This window comes from Hippocampus zosterae, chromosome 13, assembly GCF_025434085.1.
Source record: "Hippocampus zosterae strain Florida chromosome 13, ASM2543408v3, whole genome shotgun sequence".
Lineage (NCBI taxonomy): Eukaryota > Metazoa > Chordata > Actinopteri > Syngnathiformes > Syngnathidae > Hippocampus > Hippocampus zosterae.
Genome location: NC_067463.1, coordinates 5,189,669 through 5,214,247, shown reverse-complemented (window position 1 = coordinate 5,214,247; position 24,579 = coordinate 5,189,669). Strand labels below are relative to the sequence as shown.

Here is a 24,579-nt window from a genome sequence, read left to right as displayed (position 1 = left end):
TTTAGATTAATTTTAGCATGTCATCCATGAGCAAGATATGGTTATTTTATTATTATTTATGATCGATTATTATTATCATATTCATTAATATAGCACTTGGTAAATACAGTCAATCATCATAGAAGTTTTTTTAAAATTAATGGACAGTAAAGGACAAGTACTGCTTCCGCATTAAGAGGTCATGAGACAAGTTGAAAACGTACGATTGCAGAACTTCTACAATATACAATGTACAGATTTGATTCCTTTGTAGAAGCAAAACTTTTTTTTTTACTTTGTTAAGAATGCAATATCAAAACAAAATAGCAGCCATAAGGGAGCTCATTCTACTTTGAGTCAATGGGGCATTGAACAGGTTGAATTTGCAGCACTTCTGCAAAGCCTGGTCCAAACCAGCAGGTTATGTCTGCAGTGTCCAGGGTAAAGAAGAAAAGCTTGTCTTTGCATCGAGTTCTCCGGTAGACCGACCTCGGGTCTGCGGACAGCACCCCTCGGACGGCGGCGGCGGCCTCGTCAGAACTACGCAGAAACCTGAATCTCGGATGTTCGCTATCACAGGGACCTGGAGCACATGAAAAGTTTGGATAAGAACCCCTCGCCTGTTTCATTATCTGAAAAACATTTTGAAAACCGTTTCTCTCATGTGGTACTCTTCAGTTCAGCCGACTATGCTGCTGATCAGTGGAGCCTGATCTTAGTTGGGGGTTTTTTTGCGCTTGGCTGATCACCTTTCATACCGTAAAAGTTGTAACGAAGTGAAAGACTAATTAATAATCTGACTTAACCTCCATACTGACCCACCCAGATCGATCACTTTGGAGACCACATGGTAGAAATATGGTTCATCCGGTGAACAGGCTTCAAATGATTACCTTTCTGCTTGGTGGGAAAGAAGTCAGCCAACTGCCTCTGTGCGGTTGGGGTAAAGCGCACCTCCAGGCTGTCGACTGGCGGTTCTCTGATCCAGCTAGCAATGGTGCTGTAGGCCTCCTCTGTGTAACACGGCCGCCGGTCCTGCTCTGACCCCCGATTGTCTTCGGAGCCGCACGCACAGTCGTCATTTACCTGACTGAGGTCCCGTTTGCTCAAGTAGGCCTTCACTTCCTCCAACATGCCGAGAGGCTCCACAGGGTTTGGACTATCATCAAATTCACCTGCTTCCTTTTCTATCAACTGCGCTTGAATCGGTTCACGAGGTGACAAAGGGGCGCGATCTGTGTTGGGCTGACAAGGCTCAGAGTGTGTGGTCCTCCGACTGTAGGGGGAATCATAGTCCGGGATGTAGGGTTTAATATCCAGCACAGGGGTGCCGGCAATCATGTCAATGTCTGACAGATGGAGCGTATCACCTAGAAATGAAGCAGATATACTGTATATCAATGCACAATATCTGGATTTTTCCACTCATTAAGGAAAACATGCTTTTTAATTGCTTGTAAGCAAATAGTTTGGTCTCTGGGGTGACTGCCCACCAAACAAGAGTGAAGATGAACAATCAAGTAAATTTGTATTTGTGGAAATGTGGTCATGGGTGAACCATTCTGAAATTTGGCAGGTCAGAATGAAATACTAGAGCCAATTACACCAGCAATCAACAAAATGTGTGTGTGTGTGTGTCGCCTTTAATGATGATATACACACCAACAATTTTGTCCAGCTTTGCAAGAGTCAGGCCCAAAGCGTTGGGCCGGTGCGGACTGCGAGTCGAGTACAGACCGACCTTCTTGCCGTTCAGCCTCGGGGGCTTCACTTTGGCTTTGTGACTCAAGTGGCCGTTTTTGTGGAAGAGAAAGATAACCCTGTCGTGGAAAGAAGAATATCTCATGAGACTTCAGGTCAGTGAGCTTTCAAAGCACTCACTCCACCGGTGCTTCTTCATTTGATAGCTTCACAGGAGTGGAACCTTTATTTCTGGGTACAATGCCGAGATGCAGCAGTGCTGCAAAAATGTTAGAGCTTCTAAAAAATAAATTAAAACCAACCCGCGGGACCTACCAGATATGAGAAAATTGTTCGAGCCCTACGAGGGCATGCTCAGGGTTATTGAAGACGCTTTGCTCCAGTCGCAGTTCCGCCCTCGAGGATCCACAGATGGTAGGCTGCCTGGGAGTCCCATTCTTCTCAGAGAAACAGGAATGAATGTATCCGATCGGCAACGTTCGGATTTTTCCTGCAATGACACAGTTAATTGCATTGAAAAACTGTTCATGTTGCAAAAATCTGCTGCTATCGTTACCATCCTCAAGAGCTGTCTGGGGTGACGTCGGTGGAGGTTGGCTTTTCTTCGGCTCCAAGGCACCAACCTTAGACACAGCGGACTCAATTGAAAGCATGTGTTTGCGATGAGCTCTGGTTGCATTGATCAGCATCTGCCTGTTGGTGAAAGGCAAATTATTAGAATAAGGTGTCCTCGGTTTTAGGACGAAGTACCGTTCTGACGGTAAATAAGACTCCGTAGCAGAGTACCGGTATGCATCTTAAATCGTTAATATAGTAGCGTGCAAACTAATTCGGGGAATCTAGCATTTACATTTTTTTTCTGTACGCATTTACGTTTTACAATAATTAGTCAATTTATTTTAAATATTTTTTCTAAAGTAAGCAATTTTACATGTGTATATTTTTATTTATTTTTTTTTTTTTGCTAGTGCAGTCCAGTTTTACACCTCTATACGTTAAAGTACCAAAAGTGAGCATTATTGTATTATATTGGCAATGCTTATAATTTGTTACAGAGCCCTATTGTAAATCATTACCTTCTACATGCGTAGTTAATAGACACCACTATACTTATTTTGTTTCGAAGGAAAACACGCGTGCATAGCGTATCATAACCGCTCCTGGATAATGAAAAAAACATCCACGTTTATGGTAATGCCAACCACGGAATCCTAAAAGACATTTCGTGACAGACCAGCGGTTTATAAAATGATTGCAGGGATGATGAAATGACTATTCCACATAGTACTACGATGCTTTTCACGACTTCTAATCACGTTTCAAAGGACCCTACCGAAGATTCTTGATTTCTTTTCGCATCACGAACACCTGCTGTTTCAATATATCAACACGTTCGCCGCAACAGTCACTGGCCGAAGCCATTTTCGTTATATTTTCACTCCGTAGCTGCTAGCTAAATCATGCTACAAGCACCCTTGCTCTTAGGTTTATACTGACAAGATTAAATGGATCATAGATCGCTACTGCCATCTATCGATCAGACGGGAACTGCAGTTTAAGAGTGTGTCTATTTCCACAAGTGAAGTACGGTATTTTCTGTCAATAATATATTGGTTGGATGCTTTGTGATAATATTTATTAACATATAAGTTTTTGCATATTTCACATTTTTATTTAACTAGTGCATGTCCCGTTTCCATAAACCTTCGCAATTAAACAGAATTTCAAACACACCTGTCACGCAGTTCCATTTTTTAACCAGTAACGAGCAGTCGTTCCATTCCCCTTATTTCATAGCGTTATCTTTTATCTCAAGGTAAAAAACGCACAGTAATCTTGTGCACAATGCACTGTAATTTTAAGATCCGATGGGTACAAGGATATGTTCACATGTGCATGCAAGGAGATAAAAAATGTACCTTCAAATTACTAATTATATCGGTCCTGGCTCAGCACAATATGGTTAAAGCTACATTGAAAATAAAATAACGCAAAGGTTCTATAAGGTGGTCTATAAGGGCTCTAATCTGTACATTTTTGCATATTCATGATGATAAATGGGAGTTGAAGATCAGTTTATTTAAGACACATTTATTTTTGCCCACGTAAGAATGAACAGCAATGACTGCAAACGTGAGCTTTTTTATTTTATTTATTTGGGTGAAACAGTTTTTACAGAGTCAACAAAATTATTCCCCCATTTACATTCATATTGCTGCTGGAGGCACATGCAATTTTAAAAATAATAATGGTGAGAAAGTCATTGGTTGAATTATGGGGAGAAATTAATTTGTTGTCTCTTCTGGCACAACATCCATGACTGCATTTTGGGCTAAAATAATACTGAAGCAAATAACAGAATAATAAAATCCCCCCCCCCCCCCCCCACACCTCCGTGTTATGAGTCAGTGTATGAAGAGTGGCTAAAGAGAATCTGAATCAATTTCCTGGGAGGTAGTCTTGCAGCAGCTGGGTCAATGATGGCATTGCATGATGGCATTGCCAAGATCTTATTTTATTCTGGCTCATTGTTTGATGGCTTCTCGCTCACATCTGGGAAAAAAGAAAACAGACAATATGTTGCTACAACACATTTAGATTCATCTGTCTTCACCTGTATTACCCCTTTCACAAATTCCGTCACCTTCATCAGCTTTTTTGTCCTGAGTTGGAGGTACATCATTTTTTAGCTCGTCTGGGCCCAAGTCTTCAATGGGGACCAGGTCGATGTTCTCCTTGTCTTGTGAATCTGTGGACAGGGTCTCAACCCGTTGAATGGCACTGTCGGTAGCTCCGACGACTTCTGACACAGGGGCCTGGGATAGAGCGGAAACAAGAACAACATCCGGAGCTGAAACTGGCACAAGATCCGATGCTGTGGACAGGTCTTCGGCAGAAACTGGAGGATCTGTAGCGGGAGGCGTAAAAAGATCTGAATCTGGAGAAGAAGACTGAGCTGTAGTTGGTTGTACTGTCTGGAGATCTGGGACAGGACCGGGAGCCTGAATAAGATCTGAACCTCGAGCGAAAGCCTGATCGGGAGCGGCGGACAGATCTGGAAGAACTGCGGTGAGAGGCGGAGCAAGATCCGGAGCTGAAATTTGATCGGATACGTTTGCCAGATCTTGCGCCGCAGCTGGAAACGCCGCAGAGGGAAGCCGAAAAACATCTGGAGCAGCAGGCAGAGCTTCACTTGGAGCTGGAGGAACTGTGATGGGTGGCGGAACGAGACTTGGAGGTGAAACCAGGGCTACGTTGGGACCTGGAGTAAGAACTGGGTTTGGCAACCATGTTGAGACTGGTTCCAGAGTCCCGCTGCCCAAAGTCGGGAAAGAGTCTAATCCTATTGTTGGTATCGCCTCCACTGATTGCGGAAGAACCTCGACAGCAGGAGCTTCAGGGTCCGCAACCTTGACTTCCTGCGTGAAAGAGCTTTCTGGTGCGCAATCCGTCTTCTTGGGCCTCCCCCTCCGCTTTGCGCCTCTCCTCTGGTCAGCCTTCTGTCTTTTCCCCAGGCTTTCCACCCTGAAAATCAGAGCGCAAACAATTAGGATTAGTCTCAACAATGGTGGATGTTGATAGAGCTCTTCTGAAGCCTTTGGCAAAGCGACGCGCGTAAAGTCCCGTGACCTGAATGTGCAGGCTCAATAGAGGGCACCAGATGGTAGCAACATTTTGCTAGTCGCTCGTGCCCCATATTCAGTAGAAGCAGAGCGGTGCTAATCTAAAGTGGCGATCAGGTTTTCACTGAGCCTGTCGTTTAGAAACGCGCCCCTGTGCAAACTCTCTCGTGACAAAATTTCACTTGTCAAAACAAACGTCCGACAAGAAATATCAATGACTGGACGATACAATGCTTGCTTTTTTCCAAATTTACCCCAAAACCCACTGGGAAGTCTCCTTCTCCTCCGCTTCGGCTCTTTTCCTCTTGAGAAGTTCTCTGTCCCTCAATCGGCGACGGATGCCACCTTTTAAAAGACAGAAACCAAACTTGAGTCAAGTTCATTCTTGCTTTGACTTATAATTGAACTTGCCGGTTCCTTGATCTCAGACACTCTGGAAGAAGGAGAAAGACGTCCGTTGGGTAAATAACAACCTAAAAAAAAAGTCTGGGAATAAAGGGACCAGTAGGTTCAACAGAAACCAAACTGGTTCATAAAATCAATGGACCTTAAATCCCTCAAGTGTTGGCCCGAGGGGATTGTCAAGCGTGGAATTTAAAACGGTATGTTTGCTGCTTTAGGGAAAGCATTGTAATGAGCTGTCCAAAATGTAATCATCCAGATCGTAAAAAAATAAAATAAAAACATTGTCATTGGTTTTCTGAAGATGTTTTACGATTAAGAAGTTGAGGCTACAACACGAAAGAAATCTGGTTCCGTTGGATTCAAAGCAAATTTTCTTCAGCAACCAGTGAGGAATTTCAGCTGCCTCTGATTATGCTTGAATTTATTTTTCGGTTACAAAAAGACGGTCCAACTTGAATCCAAGGTGAAATATCTTCACCAAGTGTGAAGAATTCCAGTTGGTCTTCCACAACCAAGAAGAAGCTTCTTCGGTTACTGTATTTTAAATTAAAAGTGACCGGTAGTCAACACCCAAGTGGCACTCCAGTCTGCGTTTTTTTTTTTTAAATAAAGGTGACATTTCTTCAGTACCCATGTATGAAATCTAAAAAGGAAACTGAACTCGTTCTTGACTATTCCAATGGCTGACACTAAGACACAAAAACAAAGCGAGCAAGTCTCATGCTTCTTCACCCTGGCATCATGAAAGTTGCTCTCGAACCTCAACTCAAAACCAAGTCTGAATCCATACCTTGGTCTTCTTCATTCTGGCTTTTATATTCAATCTCTTGCCGTAAGGTCTCCTCCATGGTAAGTCCTCGCTACGACAGGACCGGCAGCTCGTTGCAAAGGCAGGCGTTCGAAAAAGAAAAAGGGAACGACAAGTCTGTTTTCAACTCCCGCCCAAATATGAAATTATCTGGTTAACCATTACCGCTGTGCTGCGAGAGCTCCTGCGCGGCTGGTCTTATCATATTTGCAAAGCTGGGGTGGGGGAGTTGGCAAGGCTCTGACAGAGCTAAGTACACGCAGAAAGTTATGTGCCACCGTACACCAAGAAATATAACGCGAGGGAAAAAAAAGTGCTTGTTTTGTGAGGAGTTCAACAACATGAAATGTGAGTTGTCGTGCCGGACGTCGGTAACCTTTGACCGACGTTGGATAATGATTGCCACATTAGCCAATATCAAACGGCCGAGGGTGTGAGTAGTTCGATTGTAAATATGGTACAAAAAGCATGGCAGAACTTCATACTTTAGAGCCAGGGAATCCTTGGAGTTGCTATTTTTTTTGTTTGTTTGTTGAAATTCATCTCACTGTTGTTAACAGAAATCTTCACAACGCTTATCTCACACAAAGGGAGAGCAGCTCAGTAGGGGTGTGTTCTCAATCTTCCCACAACACACTGAGCCCCTCCAAGTGTGTGGACGTGTGTGTTTGTGTAAGTGTGTGTGTCTAACAGGGAGGCAGTCCAGCAGGGTAAATAAATAACACTCAACTAAGCCAATAGTGCCCAAAGCTACTGTACATTACAAGCGAGGATTGTTTTTTTGTTGTTGTGTTGTTGTTGTTGTTGTGAAGCACCTGGCTGGTGCAAGCAGTACTTTGAAAACGTTTCACACACTTTGGGCCCTAAAATTGAACCTAGGTGATTTTTTTTGGTCTTCTTTGGGCCCCATTGTTAGTGTAAAGGTGGGTACACACATCCGAATGATCGATTCAAATTTGGGCATCTCCCTCTTCCTGTGTTCCAATCAAAGTCACCAAATGACTCAATTGTTAGATGTCTCTTAAAGATTATCCTGAGCTATTATCCTTCACTGTAAGGTATGTTCGGAGTACCGGTAATTTCTCCTTCACAACCTGCTCGGAAAAAAACGGTTAGGGACAAAAATTGTGAAAAGAAAAAAAAACCCCAGCTGAGTTCAGTAGAGCCACAAACTCAAGAGACTGATGGTCTGGTTGTGTTGAGTGTCCTTTATAATGGACCTCCCAAATCAGTCACCACAATAAAAATAACCAAGAGAAGAGTTTGCTACCGGAATGTAGTTCACAAATAAGCTAGCACTCGACCGAGATGCTTGGCGTAAATATGATATAATACTTTGTGTTACTTAACAGAAGTAAATAAGTGCATTATTTTCTCAATAGTGGTCCGTGATATTCTCATATATAGTATTATCAGTTCAAATTGTAATGGCCTTCTTCCCTACACCGTACAAGAAATAAGAATGGCTAAGATTAGGACCGCTGTTGGCATTTTTGTCAGTCTTTTTTTTCTAGGGTTTTGAAAAGTTGTTAAAAATTGTGAAAACGTTGCTAATTGGTAATCCTGCATTGGCAAGTCATAGCTCTTGCTATTATCCCCTTTAGTACCAGCGTCCACGCGTGAGCACAAGAAGTACTGTGCAGTACTACAGTAAAAGAAAACGTATCAAAATAAAAGCTACATATAATATACGCTTTGCCCAGGTCTGTGCAAAGATATCGCACAGATATAATCACTTGTTGGCGAACTAAGAGGAGTCACTATGTGGAATTGTCTGGCAAGGAAACAAACGATTTCTGGAAATGAAATTAATGAGAACGGGTTCTCAAAAATAACCAGTTTTCATATCCCACATATTATGTTTGAGTCCCAGTGAGGAAACAAATGTCTATTTGCGTTGATACTGAGATACAAACGCCGGTTTTCAAGTAGGATCCTGTCAAGATGCATTGAGTCTCAATGCGTCTTGACAGGATCCTCAATGATTGACAATATCCAGTATGTGAGCTGACTTCCTCCAAAAGTATACACACGTTTCTTAAAGTGCATGAATGATGACTGTAGCACGCCATGGGCTGCAAAAAAACAAAACAACAACAACAACAAAACCAAAAAAAAAAAAACCCACAATGCAAAACACAATGCAGCCTGTGTTGGGAAATCGCACAACAGTGCCATCTTCTGGTACACTGTTCTCAGTACCAAAACACTCGTTAATGTACAAATTGAGCAGTAACATTTATAATTTGACACATAAGGTACATCGAACACATTGATGAAAGTTCAGAAATTAGGCTTTTTTTTAACAATTGAAATGTACCATCATCAATGAAAACAACAAATTGCAAATTTTTAATTAAATTACCTGTGAATGCGGAAGAGTTGAGAGATGAAAATACTGTAAGTTATATTGTTTATTTAGCATGAACTATAGGATAGGTGTAAAATTGTGGAAGTTTTCCATCAATTAGGGGAGTTTTCGTCGAGAAAATTGATATTTTTTAAAAAGTGGGAATTTTCAATTAGAATGTTGAGTTGGTACAGAAATGTGAATATTATTCAATTTTTAAATGTTATTTTTAAATGTTATAAGACAAAAATGTCTTCCTTTGAATGTTTATCATTTCTTGTAGAATTATGGGAAAGGTTAAGAACAGTCACAAAAGTAGAAAATTGTGCAACATGGAAAAACAGTATCTTACATGTTGTACTGTGAATGGGCCACAGATGTTGACAGTCATGGCATGAAAGAGATCAACATTTTGGAACAGGTGGGTACCAGGTAGGCCTGAGGATTTCATAAGTAGCCTGTGGCCCTGTTCTAAAAAGAGCTTACCAGTTACAACTGTCACAAAAAAAGCTTCCCATGCCAAAATAAAATACACATAATCTTGCTTTTTAAATTACGCTTGGAACAGTGAGTGCAAAAAAAGGAAAAAAATTGGATTGGTCAAAGGTTGGCTTTTGGAGCATATGACTAGATCATAGCATGGAAGGAGAACGGCGAGCTGGCAAAAGGACAAGGCTGAGATGATTTCTTCCCAAATAATTGCAGTTAAGAAGCAAGTGTCAAACTGCAAAATGTCAGTACCCAAGAAGTAGGTCTCCGTTTCCCAGAAAACTGGTGACCTCTGTTTTGAAACGTTAGAAAAGTGGAATTATAGTAAAACCAAAAATTTGTGCAATGCAGAAAAAAAATGTAGCGTGGTTTTTCTAGATGAGTTTGACCTGTTAAAGTTGAAATGTTTTGAATCGAGAGATGCATTAAACATGATTAAAGAGAAAAACTCAATTAATTTGAATGTTCTTCAACATTGACACAATAATATCTGATTTTGATGCAGAATAGCATGCATGCTCTTAACCTTCAGACAACTATCTAGTAGACCTTTTGGGAATTTTAGGAAGCTGATGTTTCAGGAGGCTGGGAGGGGTTTAGGATTGAGGGTGGACCCTGGATACCTCATATACGGTACAACACTCTCTTTAATACAACCCCAAGTGCACAAAAAAAAGAAATAACTGGCAGCAAGATGAAACCAACAGATGGTTTATTGATCAAAAGTCACAATAATTACAGGAATAGTCAGAGCGGGTTTGACTATAATTTAAAAGTAATGCAGAGGAAAATATACATTTCTTTTAGCAAGTGATTGTATGAAGCATTTTTAACATTAACTAGGCAACTTGTTTTTAACTTAAATGCAGCAACACTCAATCAGACATACAGCACAGCAGTGGTGTCGTTAAAGCTCTGTCGTTTCCCCTTTAGGAGGCGCTTGGCTGGGCGTTTCTGGTGGTAGGTGGCGCTGTTGAGCATTATATTTTGTTTCAGTCCGGTTTCCCTCCATGGTTTCTCCTCTCCGACTAACTTAGCGTCGGCTCAGTTCATTATACACGGCTACCCCCCACCCCCCTATATCCTCCCTCCGCCGTTAGGGCATCTCTCTACGTTTTGGACTGAAGGACCCTCTTAAGGAAAAACAAAAAAAGACCCGGCGAGAAAAGTTTCACCACCGGCGGGCACCATGTTGATGGAAAACAGGATCCACTTGGAGCTAAGAAACAAGACACCGTCTGAAGTGAGTCGTGCTTTTTTTGAGAAGCAAAGCCATTTAGTTTCCTCCTGAGCTGGCCGCGTTAGCTTAGCTTGCTACTTTTTCTCCCCTGAAATTTGCTTCAGAGTACGGTTAACGTAACAGACATCGCACGGTTCTCTAGTCGATCGATGTGGAGCCTCTAGCCGGGAGACGAAGAGGGAACGCGGCGTTCGCTCGCTACTTTGAGACGGCAATTCCTCCGCTCGCTTCGGCGTTATTGCGGCGCTTTAACAGTTTCACAGCCGCCACCCCCCTCGTGTGTTCGGCTGTGCAGCTCCAAAGCCGCCCCGGTCTCGACCTAACCACGAGTACGCTCTTTCTGGGGATATTTGAGGGAATGTAGTGCTACACGCTTGCTGCATTTCGGTGATCTCGCGGTGGGCTTTCTATCGAGTTGGGTAGCCATGTTTGCTGCTACTTAGCATGGTGTTTAACCCCTGAACGGGGGCGCTTGTTTTAACACAAATGACAAACTGTTCATCCATAGGAACTGATCGCGAATTAAGGAAAGGGGCTAGTATCGTGTATTTGTTTTTTGTGTTTTAAAAAAAAGGCAATTTCCGCTCAGAGGCACGTCGTTATAACTAGGTTAGTGCTGATAGCCACACTCAGTATGAATAACAAAAAAGACTTTGGTCCTCTCAAAACAATCATGTTGTACATAACGTACACAGATTTGACTCGTGTTATCTTAGCCATCTTAGTCACATATAATAATCCACTCAAGTGTATTTCCGAATTTGGCTTGTTGAGGATGTTAAGTTGAAAAGGGAGTGTGGCAAAACTTGGAAATAAGTCCCCGCGCATGACAGAATGATGAGTTATTAAGGATATTTACGATCTAGTAAACGTGTATTATGTTTACAGTGTTTATTCAATGACCTCAAGGCTAGTGTGGCTCATTTAAAACGGCAGCCTCCCAACTTGCAGTCTTCCCGCCATATTAACCCATCCGCCATAGTGGTGGCAGCCCTACAAAAACGCATGGCGTCATTAAATCCCCGTTACAATCCAACTCATATCCAAACGTATTTAAGCGCCACTGTTGTCACATTCGACATGATAATTTTAGGGATATTGTGTTCTAGTCCGATGTCTTTATTAACGTGAAAGTCGAGCCGTCATTCGTTTTGACACGAGTTCCGACACCTAGTGGCAGGCGCCGTGCGTGGGTAGACAAAAACTCGACGCCCGCTGTTTGTCCTCGGGACTGAAAAGCAACAGCGAAATGTGTTTAAAAAGCAGCCGTGTTAACACGTCAGTCTCCACGATGACTATTTAACAACGCGTGTCAGTTAAAAAAAACAGGCTCGGAGTGGCATACTGTTTCTCCGTAGGTCGCCATGTTGTCATTCTGTCGTCTTTGAAGGTCTGGAAGAAAGAAACGGTCTCCATCTTTGATTTTTTTTGGGGGGGAGACTAAATTTCCGTTCGCAGTATTTTCCCCCATCGCCCCACTTTACCTCAAAACATCGTCAAAGCAAAAACACGGTCGCCGTTCGCTCGACGACGAGGAATATTCCGTTTTCTCCACCGAGCGCAAACAAAACGTAAAAGTGTGCACTAAAAAGGGTGTATTCGCAATCCTGCCCGTTGCTGCGGCGTTGGCTAATGGCGGCCGCGCTCACTTCTCGTCTACTGCACGGCGGCGTTTAAAAGGGGCAATAGCTGCTAGCTTGTAGCTTAGCTGACTAAAAAAAAAATCATTGCATTTGTCACAGGCTATGCGAACCCGCCACCCGTGGCTCGCGCTGCCCCGCCGAAAATTAAATGTATCGACGGTGGACGTAGTGATTTGTATTTGTTTTAAAAACTGAAAGAGCCTCTATTCTGGTGTGTTTTACGATGAGAAATCCTAACTTTTTGTTGTCTTGCAAACACATTTGTTGACTAGGTCAAGCAGTGCCGAGTGTTTATTTTAGCCGAACTAACTCCAGCTTCCCACTTGCGCCCCCGTTCTTTATAACGAAGCATTTAAAAGTAATTACGTTACTTTTCATTTGCATATTAGGTTTGGGGATATTGTTGAGGACTTTATTTTTTACGGTTTCATTGTCAAGTGAAATGTATCGTACATTAAGTTAAATTTAGTACATAACGCGGAACTGACTAGACCACTAAGAAAGTGCAAAATGTCAGTTCCTAAATTTTCACAAAGTTCACAACACTGATAAAGTGCACAAAATCTCAAGTCCCTCACATTTGCAGGTGACGCCTGCATAGTCCCTGACACTTAATAAAGAGTATTCATGACTGTTTTAGAGTGCCTAAGCTTTCTGAAAGTATACTTTTATGGACTCCCTAATATTGGGAAGGTATGCGACGAAAGAATCCGTAAAATTTCAGAATGTAGGTAAACTTGTTCCCTTCAAATTCAGAAAGTTTACCATCCCTTAAATTTTACAAGTACTGTACACGAGTCATACGGAGTCCTGAAACTCTCAAGAGTATACAACCTCTATGTGTTCCCTAACATTTACAAAAAATATACAACCCTTTGAGTCCTAAAATATCCAATCATAAATTACAACTGCTATAGAGTCTCTATACAGCTCCTTTAACTGCGTTAATATTAACTTGTGGACATCTTTGAACTTGTTTTCCATCAGTGAACAATGTAAATAAGTTTGTCGCGTCGTAGCGCTGTCAGAGTTCCACGATAGGCTTACGAATACTGACCAGAACATTGGTGCCGTCGTGGAGAGGGGTTAGCATATCCACCTCACAGTTTTCAGGTCGTAGGTTCGAATCCAAGATCTGGCCTTCTCGTGTGCAGTTTGCATCTTCTCCCCGCGCTAATGTGGGTTTTCTGTGATTCACATTTTAAAAACATGCATGTTAGGTTTCTTTGAAGAATAAATTGAGTCTAGTCCAGGGTGTACCCTGCCTGTCACTAAAAATGTAGCTGGGAAAGGCTAGTGATAATAAGCAAGTTTAGAAGACGAATGGGTAGTCACATCAGGCAGATCTGTATGGTCGAATAAGCCTGATCCAATAGTAAGATTTGTGTCCCCAAAAATCTCCGTATTGGACTGTTTATTTAACAATAATATATGTCTTGTTTTCAGGTACGAGAACTCGTCCTCGACAACTGTAAAACGACCGACGGAAACACCGAAGGGCTCACAGATGAGTTTGTCAACCTGGTTTTCCTCAGCTTGATAGATGTCGGTTTATCATCAATCTCCAACATACCCAGACTAGAAAAACTCAAAAAGGTAAGGCGGCCGGCCGGGCACTTGCCTCATGCTGAGAGGCCACAGGGTCTTAGAATCTTTTCTCTCTCAGCTGGAGTTGAGCGACAACAAAATCAGCGGCGGCTTGGAGGTCTTAGCGAAGCAACTCCCCAACCTCACACATCTAAGTCTGAGCGGCAACAAATTGAAAGAGATCAGCACATTGGAACCACTGGTATGTCCAAATTATTTTTTTTTAACTAACATCTTTTACTAACGTCATGTGGATGTGGAACCTCCTAAGTCCAACACTATCCTTTGAGCTGGTTGATCGTCTGGATTTTTGTAATGGCAAAGAATGATTAAAAAATATATTTAAACATCAGACAGTTTCTCTCATGAAACCTTTCCAGGCATTTTAGAGCGACATTTTCTTTGTCGTAAAATAGAACCCGTATAACCTAGGTGACTGGGAAAATAGCGGCATATATACTCAAATTTAATGTCATGAACAAATAATACAGTTTTCCCGTGCAAGTTTCCTTAATTCTGTTACACACAAATAACAGTTTGAGTGAGCGCGAATCGATTAGTCATGCCTAGGGAGTGAAGCACAAGAATAACAAAACCAAAAGGCGACCCTTGTCGCATTACCACCTTGGAGGCGACGTGAGTGTCGCTACAGAGCGAGCCCATTTCTCCACGTATCAAAGTAAGGGTATAAACGATTGAGGGTTTGACAGTATGTTCAAAGGTTTTTGTCTCACTTTGACACATTTTAAGGAGAAATAACGGGGTAGGACTAGATAAGTTTTTTACTTCATCCTACTCCCTTGAACATAACTGTGTTGAATGAAGACTGATTTCTTTCTTTGTACTTTTTTTATCTACCTTATTTTCTGTCAAATTATTACTGTATATGTTTTATGTTCAATAGACAAACAAACAAAGGTTTCTTACCTTTATGCACGTGGTTGTGTCAAACACGTCAAAGGGGCTCAAAGTAGTTCATTGACATTGTTTGTGACCACAAAACGTCCCAAGTTGAGACCCTTTGAAAAAACGTCTCGAGGCAGTGAACTCTGCATGTTGACAGTTCAGCATTCGTAAATGTGCCTGTTGAGATTTCTGTTATTTCTGACACATGCACTTCTTCACCATTTTAGTTCTCAGGTCAAAGCCGTATCGAAATGTAAAAATGATGCCTTGCTGCCATCTTGTTGCATCTTTGTGCCAATGAACTATGTTGACATTTGGGGAAGAGCTTTAGTCAGGCCAAAGAATGCTTTTCCGCCGTCTCATGTCATCTACAGGCTATTACAAATCTTTTTGGGCGTGCGTCTGTCACATGCAGATTGTCAATATTCGCAGGGGTGCGGGGGTTCGCCGTAGACACTAACGATGTCACAAAAAAAAAAATCAATATTTTCCCCAAAACTTTGAGCAGCTGCATGGTTTGTGTTTAATTCACTTGGTGACCAGTCGCAATGCCCTGTATTCTTGCATTGCTGCAAAAGCAGGTTTTGTTGTGTTCAGATTTTTGGGGGGTATGGAACATAGTGAGTAAAGGTCTCTTAACAAATCTCAACACGAATTTGTATGAAGCGCAACCCCCCCCCCCCCAAAAAAAAACAACAGGACAGTGCAAAGCCTTCATTTGTATTCACACTAGAAGGCTATTTCTGTGTGTTCCCCTCCCGTACCGGCTTTGAAGCAAACTGCCCGCCTTTTTTGAACTCGTATAGAAAAAGCTGAAACACCTGAAAAGTTTGGACCTGTTCAACTGCGAAGTCACCAACATGAGCGACTACAAGGACAGCGTGTTCAAACTGCTGCCGCAGCTCACGTACCTGGACGGCTTTGACTGCGAAGACAAGGAGGCTTCCGACTCTGATGTCGAGGTGGACGGAGACGGAGTGGACGATGATGATGACGAAGGTCAGTGGGAAGTGAAGTGGTCGAGGGTCAGGAGCTGAGGAAGTGCTTGTTGGTCTACAATAGACTTTACATTTTATATTTTTATGGTTGTTTTTCTTTGAATCAATTTCATGTTTTTTTTAAAATAGGTATACAAAATATTTCTTTATCAACATCAGGCTGACATGAAATCCATTTTATATATTTGTCAGCTGTATTGCCCAGCTCTATTTTCCAATCTCATCTCATAAAATGCATTTCATTTTCATTCACTTCAATTTTGTTTTCAACAAAGACTAAAACTCCGGGAGTTGTCAGCTTCATTTTGCACTTTTAGCAAATTTATTACAAATGACTCCAAAATCAGAGTGAGTTGTTTGTTTTGAACTTGAGGTACTAGTGATATTGGCTACTTGGTATCTGTATTGTTGAGTACTTGTACAGGTATCAGTCTGAAAAAAAATGGTATTGAACATACCTCCAAACGTGTTGTACTTTTGTCCTCCAGAGGGCGAGGGAGAGGACGAGGAAGACGAGGACGGAGAGGACGATGACATTGATGAGGAAGATGAGGACGAAGAAGACGAGGAGGAGGTCGAGGGAGAAGAGGACGATGAAGAGGTCAGCGGAGAAGACGAGGTAACAGCAAAAACCCACCACGGCGCCAAGATGGTGATGATGATGACGACGATCTCAAATTTGATGCAAACTCAACTGGGGAAAAAAATGTGCCCTGATAGGAGGAAGACTACGGACTGGATGGGGAAGTCGATGATGAAGAGGAAGATGAGGAGGAAGATGATGACGGTATGAAACATCAGGCATAGACGACACTGGAAAGTGAATGTTTTCTGAGGGAAATTCGGAGACGATGACGTTTCGAAAATAAAGTCTTATCCCAGGGGTGTCCAAACTCGGTCCTCAAGGGCCGCTGTCCTGCCTGTTTTCCAGCTCTCCAAGGAGCAACACACCTGATTCAAATCATCAGGATTGTTCTAATGCTGCTTCAGAGCTGGCTGATGAGCTGATCATCTGAATCAGGTGTGTTGCAGGCGGGAGAGCTGGAAAACGGACGGGTAGGACAGTGGCCCTCCAGGCCCGGAGCTGGACATGTCTGTCTTAACCCTTTCATGCACCAACAATGATAACCTGATAACATGAGAAGCTGTCCACTGTCCCTAAAAGGGTTAATGTCATGAGAGTAGTCGAGAAACAGAAAAGGAGTTCCAGGGGAGTGGGAGATTTGTTAGGAGAATGCCAAAATGTTACCAGGGGAAATGTTCGAATGGTTTAAGAGTGGTGCTACAAGAGTTGTTACAGGACAAAAGTTGTCATGAATTGAAATTTCAAGGTTACAGGTGTCTAGTAAAATTATAAAAACACAAAACAAAAAAAAAACAAATGATAACTACTGTAACTGAAACTAAATTTGACGTTTTTAAATCTACTTATGGAGAAATCATCCTTCGTTTTCATCTTTGTCAAGTCATTTGTCACATGAGCTTTTGTGCTTTATTTTAATTTTAGTTTTTCTTTTCGGCCACCCAGAACAAAGAACTCGTTTGTGAATTGTAATTTACTTTTACAATTTTTTTTCCCGGTTTTACTCAACAAATAAACCGTATACGTATTAACACATGTATAAAACTTAAACTAAGACTACAATGACAGATTTTTGAAATAATAAAAACGAACAAATCCGCTCAAAAAACTCATGACAAGCAACTGAATTAAATTAGGCCAAGTGTGAAGCAATTTCATGAAATGCCAAATAGGGTCACAATGAAAGTACTTAAACATTGTCCACCAAATAAAGCATGTAAAAATAATTTATATGTTGTATATTTGACAAAATAATCGATTTTCCGAAGTTCCAGCCTGAAAGGGGAGGAACCCGGAAGTGGTACATCACATGGAGAACAGAGATGGAAGAGCTACAGACGGCCAAGATGCAAAGCATTTCAAACAATGATTCAAACGGCGATACAAGCGATCGATCGAACGCAAGTGAGGATATCCAAGTTTTTGAAGAGTTGGAGGAAGAAGAGGAGGTTGGAATTTTACGTCGGACCTTACATATGAGCCAGGCGCTAATCAGGATGCAAACAATGTGCCCAGACGACCTGACATGGAATGGAGACAAGACCCATCGAGATCACAAGATTGGTAAGATATAGGCTGGTATTATTTTTATGATTTGAAGATGCAGGCATGAGCACATAATTGTATGTTTTTGTCTATCTGATGACAGTGTTTAAAAAAAATAATAATCAGACTTCATGTTCAAGCAGTTAGCCTACTCCGTACTCGAGTATTCTTTTTAGCAAATCATTTTTTGACTTGTACTTGAGAGCTTTTTATAAGGACTTTTAAAAACCTTTGTATAGTATTCCATCCATATACGTGTACATTTAGAATAAAATGTTTTCATAAACAACAGAATTATTGATTGATGGGTATAGGATATCAGAATCGTCTTTATCGGTCAAGTATGTAGAAGACAAAAGGAATTTGTCTCCGGTATAACACGCTGCATTAGTATCATAAACAGGGACATGACAAATAAGTATCGTAGGACATTCCGTAATGTAAGTGACCGGTAATGTGGTGGTACCACCCAGTGACAACTGTGAGCAATATGCTTGTTCAATAAAATTTATGCTCATGGTGTCATCGCTCAGTATTTAACTTTTTTTTTCCCCCAGGTGTACTTATGGTAAATGCCAGCAAATGCCTACAGCTGTTGAATGTGTTTGCTGCCATGAAATTCAAGAAGTGACTGTACGTCGAGAAGGAGAGAAACACTTCAATCAGGTGCTGGACTGCATTACCGACCATCCTGGACTCAATGATGTGTGCCCAGACCCATATGGATTCCAGGTGGCATTGATGACCTACAAGCAGCAGTACATTTTGCACCACCAGGAGAAGAGGAGTCGGCTGTATTCAAAGGGTTTCGTGTTTCACAGAGAAACGTCCCAGAACTGTGATTTGGACTGGTTTTAGAGTGATTAATGTGGACATGGTGTCTATCATAACGCAATACTGTAATAAAAATAAACAAATGATGACAACTGAATACAGGGCATGTAATTTTTTTATTTCCTGAGGAATTTAGTCTGGTGCTCGGCATTAACTGTTGACTTGTCCGGTCGGGTCTGTTCAGTGCTGCTGTCAGAAATTGTGGGTCGACACACACGTTCTGTACTTACTTTATTTTGAATGGCAGTCGGTTTCATCACCTCTGACAGGCAGTCATTCACATAAATAAAAAACAAAAAACATTGGGACGATAAATATTTGGACGACATATGGGTTATACTCAGTTTGTAATGCATCTGCCTGGAATTACTTTTTATTTCATAATTTACCATAAATTGCATCCACCAATATCTTTCTCAGAGAATACCCACCACTCTTAAATTTGGGATAAACGATACAGTAGGAGTGTATTCCTTCCTTTGTCACTTTCTGTGGTCTGCCAGCATTTTCATTATAATGCATAGCAGCAAGAATTATTCTGGAATAGAACAAAAAAATGCCTTATCTTATTTTTTTTTAAATTGTCAAATTGTGATGAAATAACTATATCTCAAAGTTCTACATTTCACTATAGTCTACATTTCATGCATATCAGTTTTCTTTAACACACCTGGTTTTCATTCCTTTGTACACCACACTGCGAAAAGCTTCCATGTCACTGGTCTGTCCGAGGTGAGACATCTTCATGATATCGTTGACAAACATGGTCTTTGTCAGGAGTTCCACCACTGTGACATTGATTTCAGTACCTTTAAATTAATTTACAAGGCATGACAATATTTCTATTTTTTAGGGTTAACTAGCAGGCAACATCTAACCAAAAAATAAAAATGGTAATAGCCACGCTTTTTCTCTAGTAATTGGAGGATGTAAACAACTATCGTGCATGTTCTGCAGGTGGTCCACACATGCCAGCCACTTCTGCTTCTTTTCCTCCGGTGTCTGGGAGGAAAGTGCACACCAGTACAAATGGCACTTCAAACTTTGTACCCAATCCTTCAGGAACAACATGCTCTTCTTTTTGGTCAAGGAGTCCAGTTTCTTGCACATACCTGTATATTTAATATGAAATAAACTCGTGAAGTGATGTGCATGATATAAAAGACATAATCCCAAAACTAGCGTATTTATGAACATTGTAATACACTAAGCTTTAGCAATGTGCAAACAATCATAATAATGGATGACTTGGGTCCAATTCTCCCTGATCCATTTTCCCCACCTGGCTATGCCTGCCAGTGATGACAACTTTTACATTGAAGCCTTCGAACTCCTAACGGCATATTTTCAGGCCCTCCAGTTCCGTTCCATTCCATAGCTTCCTACTCTAAAGGATAAGTTTAATACGCGCCATGAGACTAAAATAATTAACATGTAATTATGCCGCATATAATCTACAAAGCAGTTCACTGCCTATGGGCTCGTCGCACAGTTTTCCAAGAGGACGTGTCATGTTCATTCGTCAACGAAGCAGCGCTGCCAATCTATTGAAATGTACTTCCAGAACAATTTGTCTGACTGCCATTATTACTCATCGCTGATATGAATAGCATCGATCGGGGTTTGCCTCGAGCCGAAAACTAACGTCGCTATCGCTAGCTTCTCCTGTTCAACATTGCTAGTTTCTCGAGTTAGCTTTCGGCTAACGTCGCTACCTTCTACTGTTCATTCCACAAGAGTTGGCAGCTATGCTTTGACAAAATCATCAGCTCATTTGCCTCGAGCCGAAAACTAACGTCGCTAACTTCCGTCCAACGTTGCTAGCTTCTCGAGCTAGCTTTCGGCTAACATAGCTACCTTCTACTGTTCATTCCACAAGATTTGGCAGCTATGCTTTGACAAAATCATCATCATCTATCCAAAAACCACACTTACTTTTTTGCAAATCCTTAATCATAAGCAGACCGGTTGAGAAAGCAGTCACTTTGAAGTGGAGATGGCAGAGAACAGTTGTAGATGATGGCGTGAAATTCATTCGCTTCCTGCGAATAAAAGATGTAATTTTAAGTTCCCTGCTATCCTTCGGCCACTGGTACAAATTTTGTTGTTGACAACTGTCAATTGCGAACAATACATCGCCACACACCGCCGTGCCATCTTACCAGCAAGCAATGCAACAATTCTGTTCAATGAAGATATCCTAAGGACTTCCCTCGCAGTTCTCCATGTGACGTCATTTCCGAAGATTGCTGAAGAAAAGCATTTTCGTTGTCATGGGCCTTGCTAAGGGTTAAACAAAGAATCTGGAAGGGTTGCGTTTAAAAAAAAAACGGAAATATGCTTAGAATTGTTCAGCCATTGATATTACTCAAAAACCTGGTTGGCCAACTTTACTTCACACTTGGTCTTAAACTAAGCCTACAATGACCTATTTTTGAAGTAATAAAAATGAACAAACCGCTCTAAAAACTCAAGCAAATGAATTAAAGGAAAAACAATTCAAAATGAAGTAAAAACTAAAAACCGAAAAATCCCAAATGATTATAACCTTGGTGCGGTGACAGATACGAGCGCTAATTTGGATGTTTAATTTTGTTTGTTTATGTCCCCCTTTCAGAAACTGTCACCGGCAAAGGTGAGAAGAGAAAGCGGGAGCCTGACGACGACGATGAGGATGAGGACAACGAAGAGGACGACTAGAAAGCAAGTGGAGCGCACTTTGCGACTTCCTGCCCCCCATCCTACCAACCCGAACGTCCGACCTCCTCCGACTTGCAACAACCCCCCCACCCCCCTTCTCAACCCCTTCCCTTACCCCAGCTCTGAGCTCTTTTTTGGGCCAAGACTATACTGGATGGGTGGCTCGTGTGGACCACCCGTCACCAAACAACTTTTTTTACCGACCTCCCGCCCCCTTCCTCTCCTCCATGGAAGTGAGAGTCACCTCCCACCCACGCCGCCCCAAACTGCCCCCGGGGTTCTCAGGCATCCTGCCACTCAGCATTCCGCAATTTCACTGTCAATCCCATATTATGTATCCCGTGTGAGGACTTTGGGACTGGTCTAGTTTTTGGGTCTGTGCTTTTAATATTTTGTTGACTGAAGTTTTTTTTGTTTGTTTCTTTTTGGGGATTATTTTCTTTCTGTGTCGTTTCCTTTCGCCCCCCCAATGAAATTATTGCTATAGCAGCTGTGCAGCCAGTGAGCCATGCCTTTTTTTGTTTTTTGGCATGGCCACCTGTTGCACAAGTCATGGTTGTAGCGACATTTTTACTTTCTGTATGACAAGAAAACAACTTTGTAAATAAAATGTTAACATTTTGTGTTTTGCTGGTGTCCGGAATGTGTTGCATAGGAATGAGAATCAAGTGGTGTGGGATTTATTTTTTCTCCTGAGTTCATTCTCATAATACTGCAAGAATGAACTACCGGTTATAACTACAAATTGTCATGAATTTGACAATTTGTCAACATTTGATTTTTAATTCTTAAAACATGTTTACAGTATTTTTAGAATTTTATATTTGTACATATTTTTCGTGCAGTTTAAAGACGGTTCTTTTTTTTTTATTTATTGAGTGGTGAGCATGATGACTGACACACGCTTTTGTCATGAAATTCGTGTCTCACACTGGGTACATTTACAGCCTACAGCAGCAACAATGTGGGTAGAAAGACGAAAAAACAAACGCAGTTCAATTAAGTGCAATATAAATACAAAATGGATAAATCGCAGTGCTATTTACAATAGTTTTTCACATCATTTAATTATTATTTTTATTCAGCAGTCTCTAGGAAGGAGCATCGGTATCTCTCCTTGCAGCGCGGGTGTAACAGTCTCTGGCTGAAGGAGCTACCTAGTGCTGTCAGGGCGGGCTGGAGGGCGTGGGAGGGACTGTCCATTATAGCTTTTAGCTTAGTTGTGAGGGTCATTCCAGAAGTGGAGGACCTTTTCGACCTCCGCTTTTCTTCTACATACAGTATTCATTAATGATAGGTGATAAACTATCAAAGGCTTGATTATTTCAGTTTAGATCAATGGTAGAATTCTTACGACGCCATTTAGTGTTTCCAATACCTGTCGCTGTAATCACAGTAACGGGGTTCCAATTCGGAAGAATGTTAGCTTCCCCTCAGGAGTAGAATCTGGCTTCTTTTTCGCCAGCTGTTACGATTGACCAAGAGGGCAAATTGACCGATGTAAATTGCCATGGTATAACACCTGCGCACGGTAGAGTGAGACGTTCAAGCAATTTTCTAAAAATATGATTTACCTTGGCTCTGTCCATTCTTTATGGAAACTGTCGGAAGATGTCGAGTCCGTCGTATAATGTGATTGACTGCTTTTCTCTTCTTCTACGCTGCTAAAAAGGTAATGGTAACAAGTTTGCGTGTATGTGATGGGGTAGGTTCCACGAATAATTATTATTTAAAATATGTTGAATACAAATATTCCCACCGTTACGAGAGAGCAATGAAAGAAAGAAATTATATATTATATATACACACACACACACACACACATTTCATTTCATTTTAACTGTTAAGATTCAATTTGGTCATGGTGGGGAGAAGAGAAAAATGCCTGATATTAAAAAAAAAAAGTATTTTCAGGCATTCTTTTGGGGGGGGGGGTTACTCAAACTGCATGTTTTAGTATTTTGTATGTGGATTATTTAAAATTAGGAATATGAAAACAAATATTTTTGAAAAACTTGTGGAAGAATAGTATTAAAAAATGTAACTATATCCTTCTGAAGAGTAATGGTCAATCAATACGAAGAGAAAAAAATACGAGGCTTCACTCTAATTTCTGTGTAGAATTTGTATAAGGAAAATAAATGACAGGTTTACAAGAAAAATAAAACAATAGGATTTTAAAAGTATATTAGAAGACGGTGTAATTACTGTAATGTCATCCATCAATTTGCCACGCCTCTTGCCCACTCAAGTCGCAGGGCGGCGAGCAGAGCGATTGTGAGTGTCAAGGATTGTTTTGTATGTGTCCTCTGCGATTGGCAACCATAATCGGGGTATGCCATTTACCAATAAAAAAATTCCTTGAATGTTTTTTCAATAGTATGACAGTAATCTAAAACCATTACTGCATTCGATGAATTTATGAGGAAAAATTCTGAATATTACAAGGGAGAACTGAAAATACAGTTACAGAGACTGAACTCATAATTTACCAGAAGAAAACAAAGATGCAAGAAAAACAAACATACAATGTTATTTCGATAACTAGCATTTTCGGTCTTTTGTCTAAATTGAAAAATTCTCTCGCCATCTCTCTCCACACACATACTACTACTACTAGTTATTGCAGGATATATTTTGAATAGAGCTGTCAGTTTAGCGCGTTTTTATTGGCATTAATTTAAATGAATTTTAAGGGATTAAATTTCTTCTCGCGAGATTAACGCGGCACACGTCACAAGCGGATGTTACGTTCCTCTATAAATACACCAGAAACAAAACAACTTGCGCGCAGAAGTCCCCGCCCATGTCTGTTTTGCCAGCCACGGCAGCGCGAGACACCGAAAAGGGATAATTAGAATGGAAAGTTTACTTTTAAATAGTTGCCATATTGCTCCACTGACAAGACCAAAGTTATCTGTTCTTCTCTCTCTCTCTGTATCATACAGGTATACGATGTATGCCACTGACGCGATTGTTACTTGTTTGGAACTATTTTGTGTGGAAGGTTACAGTGGTCTGTGTCCATATAAATAGAGCGGGTGGAGCTGAAAGTAAAACGTCTCCAGTGTTGTCATCGAACCAAGTGTAGTCATTCGAAATGAGGTCTACACAAAACCGTGGAGAGACTTCCGCGCAAGAAGGACCAACACAATCAACATAGCCTGATTGTGTTAGGGGGAGTGACC

The 24,579-nt window shown here is 41.3% G+C and overlaps 3 protein-coding genes and 1 long non-coding RNA gene across 13 annotated transcripts in view; 2 read left to right on the top strand and 2 right to left on the bottom strand.

Moving 5' to 3' along the window:
• Nucleotides 1-24,579, top strand: part of pkd2 (polycystic kidney disease 2) — a 178,287-nt gene that overhangs the window by 90,023 nt on the left and 63,685 nt on the right. The gene's annotated exons all lie outside the window — the stretch shown is intronic.
• trmo (tRNA methyltransferase O) lies at nucleotides 126-7,559 on the bottom strand. 6 transcript variants are annotated; one of them, XM_052083687.1, is made up of 9 exons: nucleotides 6,441-7,559; nucleotides 5,558-5,648; nucleotides 4,325-5,205; nucleotides 3,014-4,233; nucleotides 2,237-2,373; nucleotides 1,996-2,170; nucleotides 1,642-1,799; nucleotides 873-1,349; nucleotides 128-562 (listed from the first exon to the last, which is right to left on the bottom strand). In XM_052083687.1, exons 4-9 carry the CDS (start codon nucleotides 3,100-3,102, stop codon nucleotides 327-329), a joined length of 1,272 nt encoding a protein of 423 aa, XP_051939647.1. In that variant the 5' UTR covers nucleotides 3,103-4,233; nucleotides 4,325-5,205; nucleotides 5,558-5,648; nucleotides 6,441-7,559; the 3' UTR covers nucleotides 128-326. The 6 variants fall into 6 exon arrangements, with proteins under 6 accessions (XP_051939649.1, XP_051939647.1, XP_051939646.1 ...); XM_052083686.1 differs by having other exon boundaries at nucleotides 5,570-5,648; nucleotides 6,441-7,556; XM_052083685.1 differs by having other exon boundaries at nucleotides 6,499-7,339.
• Nucleotides 10,276-22,012, top strand: anp32b (acidic (leucine-rich) nuclear phosphoprotein 32 family, member B). 5 transcript variants are annotated; one of them, XR_007965978.1, is made up of 9 exons: nucleotides 10,276-10,598; nucleotides 13,685-13,834; nucleotides 13,905-14,027; nucleotides 15,538-15,730; nucleotides 16,218-16,348; nucleotides 16,450-16,516; nucleotides 17,581-17,760; nucleotides 17,828-17,875; nucleotides 18,415-18,788. XR_007965978.1 is itself a non-coding variant. In XM_052083704.1 (7 exons), exons 1-7 carry the CDS (start codon nucleotides 10,545-10,547, stop codon nucleotides 17,589-17,591), a joined length of 729 nt encoding a protein of 242 aa, XP_051939664.1. In that variant the 5' UTR covers nucleotides 10,276-10,544; the 3' UTR covers nucleotides 17,592-18,788. The 5 variants fall into 5 exon arrangements, 2 of the variants coding, with proteins under 2 accessions (XP_051939664.1, XP_051939663.1); XR_007965977.1 differs by having other exon boundaries at nucleotides 17,828-18,788; XR_007965976.1 differs by having other exon boundaries at nucleotides 17,581-17,875.
• On the bottom strand, nucleotides 18,175-19,349 carry LOC127612874 (uncharacterized). Its single transcript, XR_007965987.1, has 2 exons — nucleotides 18,922-19,349; nucleotides 18,175-18,603 (listed from the first exon to the last, which is right to left on the bottom strand). It is a non-coding gene; the product is annotated as an uncharacterized LOC127612874 (long non-coding RNA).

Coding starts and splice junctions, on each gene's coding strand:
- trmo (XM_052083687.1), bottom strand. CDS start 3,102: ATGGCTTCGGCCAGTGACTGTTGCGGCGAACGTGTTGATATATTGAAA. Junction 1,800..1,995: donor GAACAATTTTCTCATATCTG/GTAGGTCCCGCG, acceptor TTTCCACGACAG/GGTTATCTTTCTCTTCCACA. Junction 1,350..1,641: donor AAAGCTGGACAAAATTGTTG/GTGTGTATATCA, acceptor CTTCATTTCTAG/GTGATACGCTCCATCTGTCA.
- anp32b (XM_052083703.1), top strand. CDS start 10,545: ATGTTGATGGAAAACAGGATCCACTTGGAGCTAAGAAACAAGACACCG. Junction 10,599..13,684: donor GAAACAAGACACCGTCTGAA/GTGAGTCGTGCT, acceptor TCTTGTTTTCAG/GTACGAGAACTCGTCCTCGA. Junction 15,731..16,217: donor GGACGATGATGATGACGAAG/GTCAGTGGGAAG, acceptor TTTGTCCTCCAG/AGGGCGAGGGAGAGGACGAG.